General features: G+C 37.8%; 2 protein-coding genes across 5 annotated transcripts; both read left to right on the forward strand.

Annotated features, from left to right (window-relative positions):
- Positions 1 to 1684: 1684 nt before the first annotated feature.
- Positions 1685 to 4153, forward strand: LOC133871336 (pentatricopeptide repeat-containing protein At4g31070, mitochondrial). Its single transcript, XM_062308763.1, has one exon. It carries the CDS (start codon positions 1969 to 1971, stop codon positions 3847 to 3849), a length of 1881 nt encoding a protein of 626 aa, XP_062164747.1. The 5' UTR covers positions 1685 to 1968; the 3' UTR covers positions 3850 to 4153.
- Positions 4154 to 5520: 1367 nt separating this feature from the next.
- Positions 5521 to 8307, forward strand: LOC133870945 (uncharacterized). Of its 4 annotated transcripts, none has more exons than XR_009900801.1 (4): positions 5521 to 5757; positions 5852 to 5996; positions 6726 to 6837; positions 8056 to 8307. XR_009900801.1 is itself a non-coding variant. In XM_062308246.1 (3 exons), exons 1-2 carry the CDS (start codon positions 5596 to 5598, stop codon positions 5993 to 5995), a joined length of 306 nt encoding a protein of 101 aa, XP_062164230.1. In that variant the 5' UTR covers positions 5521 to 5595; the 3' UTR covers position 5996; positions 6234 to 6476. The 4 variants fall into 4 exon arrangements, 2 of the variants coding, with proteins under 2 accessions (XP_062164230.1, XP_062164228.1); XR_009900802.1 differs by having other exon boundaries at positions 6741 to 6837; XM_062308246.1 differs by lacking the exons at positions 6726 to 6837; positions 8056 to 8307 and adding an exon at positions 6234 to 6476.
- Positions 8308 to 10579: the final 2272 nt, after the last annotated feature.

Raw genomic sequence — 10579 nt, forward strand, 5'->3', positions numbered from 1 at the left:
TCAGCAAAAGCTGTTCTCCATAAAATTTTCAAAATCTTTGAAATCTATCCTTCCAAGAACCAAGCCCTGTGGTGCTCTGGCAACGGGAGGGTCTCGACCTAGACTGAGATCATGGAGATGACGAGCGGCTTGGTTCGATACTAGAAGAAGGTGTTGAGAAAGGAGAGGAGCGCGCCCGCACGAGAGGAGGCCCAAGAACCAAGTCCAGAAAGTCGGCATGGGGAGGCTTGGGTCGTCGTAGCTGGACATCGTTGGATGGATCTACTTGATGGGCGACTCGTTCTCGCTGCTTTTGGCGGTGGGCTCAGTTTATAGGGCAGCCATGGCTAGTGTGCGCCTGAGAGAAGTTTGTCTGCTTGAGTTGATAAAGTGAAGAGACATTGAGAGAATGACGTCGTTTTTATTTAGCAGATGGGCAAAACGGGTAGTGTGGTTTAAGTAAGTCACGTGTATGTCACGTGATTGCGATTCCGTTTGGTTTTAACGTCTAAACCAGACGGAATACCCTAAAGTGAGGGTTTATGATAATTGAATACTTGGGTTCGACAATTTTTTAAGTTTAGTATCCTTCCGTCAAAACGGCCTATAGTTCGATACCTTTTGTGAAGTTTCCCCAAAATGATACGAAGAAAATATATGTCAATGGAGAGAAGTAATAAATAATGTATGGAAGTTATGTTAAGAATCTAAAAATAAGAGTAGTAATAGAAAGTATGCCTTTTGTGCATGAAGCCGAATGAGCGGTGGGTTTGTAGCACAAGAGAACTTGTGTGTGACGGGTGATGGTTTTCTTTTTCTTGTTTTTTGGGGAAAAATAAAAAAATAAAAATTAATCCTCCATATTGTCCAAATTGCACCGTTGGTCTCTGAAGCTGGCCATAATTATTTTTCACTCCCTATAGTTCCAAAAGTTCATGGGAGGTTCTCGTGGTAAACAATAATTACAAATCAATCCTCGAATACATTTTCCATCCAAAAGTTAACAGATTCCGTTAGTCAGCCATGTCACACCAATAGGAAGCTTACACGTGTCAATTACAATAAAAAAAAATATAAAATATAATAAAAATATAAAAAAATATTAGTTTTTTTTTTTTAAATAAAAAAATACAAAGGGGTGATTGTCGTCCTTTAGGTGTGGCTGCCGGTGGGCAGCCTCCCCTTTGTTTTATTTATTTTTATTTTTTAAAAAACAAATATTTTTATTTTTATTAGATTTTAGATTTTATTTTTTTATTGTAATAGATATGTGTCAGCTTTCTATTGGGTGTGACGTGGTTGACTAATGAAATTTGTTAACCTAGTGGATGGAAAATTAGTCCAACGAGTGATTCGTAATTATTGTTTACCACAAGGACTTCTCTTGAATTTTTTGAACTACAAGGAGCAAAAAATAATTATAGCCAACCCCAGGGACCAACGGTACAATTATCCTTAAAAATAAATTATATTATAATTTGTGATACTTAATCCCTTCAAACTACCATTTCATTATAATTTATATTCCTATTCATTGTAATATCATAATCTAATAGGGGAAGTAAGTTACAACAAAATAGTAATTTAAAGGGGTTGAATGCCAATTTGGGAAAGTGTAATTTTCCTTATATATTCTTAAGCCTTATAAAATTATAAATATGTGATATAATTTGTGTAACTTTAAGACTTGGTTTGTTTTGAGGTATCATATCTTTTGACTTGTTTCTTCTTTTGGTTGTTCTTGTCTTTACATTGAAAGTGATTCTCTCACTATTATTGTGGCTATAAAATAGTACAAATTCCTTCTCATATTGGATCTTTGCACTAATTATTGAGGATATTCTTCAACGACTCCATAGCCGTAGGCCCGTAGTGCTCACTTTAGAGCACATCAGCCTGTGAGAAAGCAGCCCGCAAATCCTTGTGCAAGATTCAAAGCTAGGAAACAAGCCCACTATATATGTTGTGAAGTGAAGACTTTGCGATTAAATGCCAATTTTACCTTCAAATTGGCCAAAATTTGGATCATCTCTTATGCATTTTTCGATCACACGGTTCACATCAACTACAAGTCCTACAATATCAATTCCAGCCATTCACTGTAAAATCAGAGACTTGGTTTCCCAAGGACAATATCACCAAACACTCGAGATATACAAAGAAGAAGTCCATCTCTCGGGTCTCCATGCAACCGCCTCTTGTCTTCCGTCGGTCATCAAGGCATGCTCTTATGCTCAGTCCCTACATTTTGGCCTTCAGCTTCACTGCATGGCCCTCAAGACAGGCTCTGATTCCGAGGCAGCTATATCCAATTCTCTCATTTCTATGTATGCAAAGTTTTCGATTGTTGAAGCTGCACGTCAAGTGTTCGATACAGTGCCTAATAGAGACGCAATCACATGGAACTCCCTGATAAATTGCTACTTACAAAATGGGTGTTGCGTCCAAGCTTTAGAAGCGTTTAAGCAAATGTATTTATGTGGTTTTGCACTGAACCTGGAGTTGATTGCGGGAATAATATCAACTTGTGCTCGGACAGGGGAGTTCAGTAGTCTAGGGAGACAGATTCATGCCCTTGTTATTGTTCATGGAATGATCAAGGAGTCGGTGTTTTTATCAACGGCTCTGGTTGATTTGTACATGAGGTGTCACAGTTCATTCGTGGCTTTACGTGTTTTTCAAGAAATGGAGGTGAAAAATGAGGTTTCATGGACTGCCATGATATTCGGCTGCACTGCTAACCAAGATTACGATATGGCAATCGATTGCTTTCAAACAATGCAGGTTGAGGGGATCAAACCCAATCGAGTAACCTTACTCGCGGTTTTACCAGCTTTTGCAGAGTTAGGCTATCTTGAGCGTGGGAAAGAGGTTCATGGGTATGCTTTTCGTCGTGGGTTTGATTCAGATCATCATTTTTCAGCAGCTATGATACACATGTACTGTAAATGCCGAGAAACTCTGCATTCTGCCGGGATAATCTTCGAGAAGTCTCTTTTTAGAGATGTTGTGATGTGGAGTTCAATTATTGGGGGCTATGCTCGAAGTGGGAATGGTGCCAAAGCGATGAAGCTTTATAACCAAATGCGAACGGAGGGAATTGAGCCAAACCCTGTAACTCTGTTGGCCATACTTTCTGCCTGCACTACTTTATCTTCACTGAACCATGGCTGCGGAGTCCATGGCTATATTTTGAAATGTGGCTTCAATTTTGACGTTTTCATTGGGAATGCACTAATAAATATGTATGCAAAGTGTGGCTGTCTCATGGCTTCACATCGAATATTCAAAGAAATGCCCAACAGAGACTGCACTTCATGGAGCACATTAATCAGTGGTTATGGTATTCATGGTTCTGGTGAAAAAGCTTTGCAACTCTTTCATGAGATGCAAGACAGAGGGGTGGAGCCAGATTCAATCACCTTCCTCGCTGTTTTATCCGCTTGCAATTACAGTGGCCTAGTCAAAGAGGGACGAGAGATGTTTGATCATGTAATGAAAGATGATAAAATACCCTTAACTATAGAGCATTTTGCATGCCTTGTCGATCTCCTGGGAAGATCAGGGAAGGTTGAGGATGCTTGTGAGGTTGTAAGAAGTATGCCCATGAAACCAAGTACAAAAATTTGGAGCTCTTTGGTATCTGCTTGTAAGGTTCATGGAAGATTGGAGATGGCAGAAAGGTTAGCGCATTGGCTTATCAAATCAGAACCTGATAACGCTGCCAATCATACTATGTTGAGCATGGTTTATGCTGAGGCTGATAATTGGGTTGGGGTGGAAAAGGTGAGGAGACTCACAAGGGTACATGGCTTGAAGAAATCTTATGGATTCAGCCGAATTGAGCTGGAGAATAAGAGCTTGAACTAAGAGCCTCTATAAAATAAATGCACGATTGTATTGTAAATTATGGATTTGAGTGGAATGAGACTGTTAATTAGGTAAAAAGAAAAAAAAAGTGAAGTAACATCACATGGATTTGCGGAAAAAACCGTGCAAGCTCGCTAGCATTCCCGATGACGTTTCTTGAAACATCAATGTGCAGTCTCCCTCAGGCTTTCCTCAAACAACGGAGGATCGCCGCTCAATTCTCTTTTTCTCCTCTCCTTACCATTGCTATATGTGTAGCATTTTATTTATTTATTTATTTTTTTGAGAAATAATAGACATATATTCTTTACACATCTCCATACAACTAAGTTTCAAATACACTGTTAAATTTAAAAAATTTAAAATATAGAATATGTGTTTATATCATTTATCTTTTCCTAATACTCGCCCGTTAACTAGCTGCTTATGATGTTGCAAATTTTAGATTGAAGTTAAGACATCCTTATCATTTTCTTATATGGAGATGGATCATTTCTAGTTGAAACCAACTAGATAAGAGCCGGTCCTTTATTTGACAATTATGTCCTCCACTTATAAAGGATCGGTTCATCTCCAGTTAACTTCAACTGGAGAGTAGAGGTGTACAAGCGGGGCGGTTATTAACTGGTAGCCGTTAATAATCGTCAACAACCGCTAGCCAGAAAAATCGAAATACTGAAAAACTAGAAATAACCGTAATTAGATAACCGGATAATCAAGTACCAGATATATATATTGGATTACAAAAAAAAGAAAAAAAAACTGCTTTTCTTGATTGCTGCTATTGTTGAACTTATGCCTTTCTTGGTTTCTTTGGTTTTTTTTTTTTTTTTTTTTTGGGGGGGGGGGGGGGGTGGAGGGTTAGTGCAATTGCAGTATCTTATTGATTGATGACATGGCTATTCAACATGATGTGTCATAATTCTGATGAGAATATAGTATATTTTTTAAAATGATAAATCTCATGGGATTGTAATACATCAGGTTGAACTAAATTCTGGAAGAAAAAAAAAAAAATGTTTGGATATTTCCCCATTTAATAACCCACTCCCTCTCCCTTCCCTTTATTTTCACATCTCTCAAAAAACATTAACTCAAAACATTCTTACATTTTTTACTTTTTATATCACATCAACAATTTTTTTATTATTATTTAAATAAAAAAACTCACTACAATACAAATTTTTTTCATTTTTCCATATAAATTCTTTCTACTTTATATCACATCAATCACTTTTAACTTTTACTCTACAAAAAATATTCTCCATAAGGGAAGGGGAGGGGGATTACTAAACAAGGCCAGCATTCCTCATAGAATTTTGTATTCAAGAGTTTGAGATTTCAACTCCCCAGTCATCTAGATTAATATTCGACTCGATTATCAATTTGTCAACTCCCCGGTCATCCAGATTAAATATTAGAATTAAAAAAAAAAAAAAACTGAAAAGATTTAACAATATATGAAAATCGGTTATTTAATTAATAATCAGTTTTTAATAGCTGGATAACCGGCGGTTGGTAAAAACTATAACCGAGTAACGGTTGCGGTGACGATTATTAAAATGGGAATAAAAGGCGACCTTGGTTGCGGTTATAGACCGCTACAGGAACCGGTTCGACACGTGGAGGTTATCCAAATCCCTCTTATACCCCCATCACTCGTAAGACACGTGACGACACCTCAGGGTTTGGGAGAGAGAGGAAGTCAGTTAGGGTTTTGGGTTTTGGAGGGAGAGAGAGGGAGAGATGAAGCCGTTGGTGGGGATGGTGGTGTCGAACAAGATGCAGAAGTCGGTGGTGGTGGCGGTGGACAGGCTGTTCCACAACAAGCTCTACAATCGCTACGTGAAGCGCACCTCCAAGTTCATGGCCCATGACGAGACCAACCAATGCAACATCGGCGACCGCGTACGTCGTTTCATTCCCTCGCCCTTCCTCTCTCTCTCTCTCTCTCGGCCTCTCTAATTTCCCACCAACTAATTTCTGATTCATTGAATTTCAGGTCCGATTGGATCCATCAAGGCCGCTGAGCAGGCATAAGCGTTGGGTGGTTGCTGAAATCCTCAAGAGAGCCCGAATTTATGAACCGCCCTCCGCTGAGTCTCGACCGCCACCTCCTTCTACTACAACCTCCTCATCCTCCTAAGGTTTGCTGGAATGTTGTCTACCTTAATATTGTTTACCTTTCTCTGTTTTCTCTTTTGTGGCTGTCCAAAATTTATATATTGTCTGTAGTTTTAGGGGTTTTTAAGGGGTGTGAGGGAATTGAAATATGCGATGAACAAGTTGTTTGTTAAGTATCAAGCTAAATAATGCAGCAATATTGCTGGTTTGGAGCTTTTCAATTGAAATTAATTCTGGCTACATACTATTTATGGTGCTAGCACATGTGTACGCGGTCATGAAGATGTCGCAACAGCACACAACTGGTAATGAAGGGATAGAAGTCTTAGAGAATAGACCCTTTGAAGATAATGTACTTGGAAAGGGTCGATACACTAATAAAGTTTATTGTCTACAGAGGTAATTGGAATGAGCGATAAATGTTAAAAGAGTGGTAGAATGAAATTGTTGTTATTAAATTGGCATGTGACAGCTGTGCATCTGTTCTTTGAGGCCCTTATTATCTAAATTTTGAAATATGTCCTTACAATTGATCATTTTTGTGAAAGCAATATTCCTTATTTTTGTATCTGTAAGAGAGCTTTAACTTATTGGGATGCTAAAAATACATGTTGATAATTTTGGAGCAGAGATTTTCTTGGTATAGTCTACTAAATTTGAAACTATTTTTTTGTAAAATTATAAGCTTCTATGGTGGTTGGTTCCATTTTTTTTTTCCCTTTATAGATGTGACTTTTTTTTTTTTTGATAAGTATTTTGACCCCAAGGGGAGGGAGAAGGGGAGATAGATGTGGCTTGAAGTTGGAACTACAATGAATTGAACTTGAACTAGTTGAAGATGATCAGTTTCGGGGAAAAGTCTAGGTAAACTTTCAAGTAAGAGCAATGCTACATGTACTACGAATTTTACTATATTTTGTCACAAACTGTTGTGCCTGTTCATAATGATGCCCAGTGTGGTATCAACTGCTTGTGTGCTTCAAATTCACAAGATATGGTTTTTAGTGATATACGTAGTATGGCCATTTAGAAGTCATGTTATTTGTGCCAAAATATTGTAAAAAGTTTGTACTACATATAATATATTCCTCTAAGGTATTGGAACTATAGTAAAAAGAGCGGAACATTAGGAACTTTGAATCCTTTTGGGTTTAACCATCCCCGCGGGTCTTGGTCTGCATCACTAACATAAAGTGATGACTTGGCTAGAACTTGCATCTTTTGTTTACGTCTCCTTTTTGTGCATTTTTGAGTATTTGATCATTTAAATTATCGTTTTACTTATCAAAAAAAAAAAAAAAATTATCTTTTTCAAAATGCCTGTGCAAAGGAAAGTTCCTTAAGAAGAAAAACAAGTCTTTTAGAAGATACTCGTCATTGCTTTGACAAAACAAACTCAAAATCTCTTATTAAATATGGATTTTTCTTATTAAAGAAGACACTATTGACTTGTTCTTATTGAAGTACTGTTGATAAATTTGGACTGTTCTGGCTACTTCTTACTTTGTAAAATGGGACGATTGCCTCCCTTGTCTGCTCTGCCTTAGTTGCTTGGTCTGCCTTACTTGCTTATCTTTCTGCTTTTGGTACTAGTGAGCTAGCTTGACATTACTCATCATACTTGTTAGAATTGAATGCCAAGGTAACCCATTGAGTTTGGACTGTAAATTTAAAACCAAAAGTTGTCTGTTATTGTTTTCTAAACAAAACTGAAGATAGTGTAGAGCTGGGGCAGTTGATATGTGATTTCTACCCAATTATAGATGCAAATGATACAGTTCAAGAATCTTACTGCTCAATATGCCTCATAGCATTTAATGCTTTTTTTTTTTTTTTTTTTCATTTACTTCATTAAATTTTGCCGGTTTGCTGTTCTTTTAAGTTGCAACCTAATGCAAGCTTGGAGCTTTAACAGCTGTAATTTACTCTGATGTAGTGCTTTTTGTCACTAACTAATGCAATTTCAGGAAAATGTAATTGATGATGAAATAAGCCTAAGCATGGCTCTACTGCTTCAGTCATATGGGATTTGAGAAGTAGCCCTTTGTTAGTTATACTTCTGATATTTTACATTCTTTGCAGGGGATATTTCACTCGGGACACCTGAAAAGCTGAGAAGACTGACTTCTACACAACAGCAGGTTCCAAGAACTGGTTAGCAGCATCTGCACAAAGCTTGATGGAAAATGAAGATTTCTTTTTTTTTTTTTTTTCCTTTTCTTTTGTGAATTTTGTTCGTATCCAGGTGTTTGAGCCGTCTTAGGCTGGGGCACTTATTGCCCTGTGTACCGAGTTCTCTTCGATAATTTCTTTAAATGCATTGCTGTTCGTTTATAGGATTTCCATATTCACCAGAAATTTAAGCTTTGCATTTGAAATAGTTATGGTCCTTTCCTTTCATAAGATGGAAAAACTGAGTTATTTGCCAAATGGCCTTTGGACTAAATGGTACCTCCCGCCATAAGAATGTGATGGTGAGTGAAAGTATGGATTTCATGTGTTTGAGGAGTGGGTTCGGTTCAACATGAAAATCTGATTTATTGTTAGGTTTCGGAGACCTGCCCTGTTTTCACTTACTCCCTCGGCTTGTGAGAGTTTTTATGGCTATTTTTTAGTGTTTAATGTTTCTAGAATGAGGAATATTGTGGTGGTGAAGTGGTGTTGGATGTGTATGTAGAGTGGGGAGTCCATTGATTACCTTTTGATTCATTGTGAAGTAGTAAGAGAGTTATAAAACTCTTAAACCATTATATATATATATATGTAAAGTATATTTCAAAAAGTGTAGAGGGGCGCAACTCAAAATACACATATGCAGGAAACCTCTAAACTAAGGAGAAAAACACAAATCTAAAAAATTAGAAAAAGTACAATCAAACAAAGTAGTCAACATTTCTTTTCACGTATATAAGGTTTTTAGCACCAACTTCTTCAAATTTAGTAAACCAATCTTATTATCTTCAAAATTGCATGCATTTCGTTCCTTCTATAGACACCACATCAAACACAATGGAGCCATTCTCCAAATCTGCACCAACATACGGTTGCTCATTTGCCTCCAACTCCTCAAAAACTTGCTCACCGTACAAGGTATAATCCACGCAACACCAAAAAGCAGCAAAAAAGCGCTCTACAACTTTGTTGCAACTTTACAATGCAGGAATAAATGATCAATAGACTTTCCACAAGTCTTGCACATATAACATCATTCCACAAAAATATTCCTCTTGCGTAAATTATCCAACGTTAAAATTTTTCCTAAAGTAGTCGTCCACACAAAGAAAGCCACTTTCGGAGGGACCTTAACTTTTCAAATACTCTTATAAGGAAAATATGATTGTATAGGAGTAGATAAAACCTTATAATAAGACTTCACTTCAAATGATTTCCTTCTCGAAGGGATCCAACAAATTATTCTCTCTCATACCTTACTTTAAGAGAATACAATAGCTCAAAAAATCGAGAGACCACTTCCACCTCCCAATCATGCACAAGTCGAGTAAACAAAATATTCCAAAGAATGTTACCATTTTGTATCTGCATATTCTCCTACACTCATGCATCCTTACCACAAGCAATAGTAAACAGCTATGGAAAAAGAGTCTTCATAAGTAGTTCTCCACACCACACATCATGCCAAAACCACACCTTAGAACCATTTACTACCTCATATCGCACATGAAGTGCAAAACCATCTCACCCCCTTGTAATACATTTCCACACTCCCACTCCATAAGATCCCCCTATCTTCTTAGAACACTAACCACCCCTCGTACTACCATATTTAGTATCAATTGCCTTTATCCACAAAGCATCCCTTTCAATAGTAAACCGCCATAACCATTTACCCAGCAATGCTCTATTAAACTGAATCATGTTTCTCACCCCTAAACCCCCTGAGACCTTCGGAGTACATATTGTAGACCAATTCACCATATGCAACTTAAACTCATCTGCAATACCTCCCCAAAGGAAATCCCTTTGAAGTTTTTCCAAACTATTCGCCACTCCCGTTGCAGTAGGGAAAAGAGACAAAAAATAATTGGGCAAATTGGAAATGGTACTTTCGATCAACGTTAACCTCCTGCCCTTTGATAAATACTGTTAGTTTGTGATTGGCTGCATTCTGTTGGACAAAATCACTTCTATGTAATGTTGTCTTTTAATTAGGGATACTGTTATATTCAGAGTCTACACTTCGGTTATGTGCTTCAAGAAGACTCTGGGCAGAATTCAAGACATTGAAGTTCAGATCCCTTGCATTCGTCCGAACAACGTGGTATTCCGTCCAGACGCTCATCTGTCAAGCAACATCCGTCCGAACGACGAGATCTTTCCGTCTGGACTCTCATCAGTGTCCAGAAGTTTCAAACTATTTCAGGTTGCATCCGTTCGGACGTCTCAGCAACTTGTCCGGACGCCTTTCAGTGTTCGACAAGTAAAAGGATTTCATTTCCAAACACAGATATGGGAAGGCAGCTGCAACCGTCCGGACGACATGGTTATTCCGTCTGGACGCTATCCTTAAGAAGGCAAGACGTATAGAAGAGTTGCAACCATCCGAGCGCCAGTCTACACTGTTCGGACGCTCAGTCCTTATTATGAA

Source organism: Alnus glutinosa, chromosome 6 (genome assembly GCF_958979055.1).
Source record: "Alnus glutinosa chromosome 6, dhAlnGlut1.1, whole genome shotgun sequence".
Lineage (NCBI taxonomy): Eukaryota > Viridiplantae > Streptophyta > Magnoliopsida > Fagales > Betulaceae > Alnus > Alnus glutinosa.

Bases quoted from the DNA above. Each gene is read 5' to 3' on its own strand.
- LOC133871336 (XM_062308763.1), top strand. From the start codon at position 1,969: ATGCCAATTTTACCTTCAAATTGGCCAAAATTTGGATCATCTCTTATG.
- LOC133870945 (XM_062308246.1), top strand. From the start codon at position 5,596: ATGAAGCCGTTGGTGGGGATGGTGGTGTCGAACAAGATGCAGAAGTCG. The intron at 5,758-5,851 runs GTACGTCGTTTC...ATTGAATTTCAG, and splicing joins AATGCAACATCGGCGACCGC to GTCCGATTGGATCCATCAAG.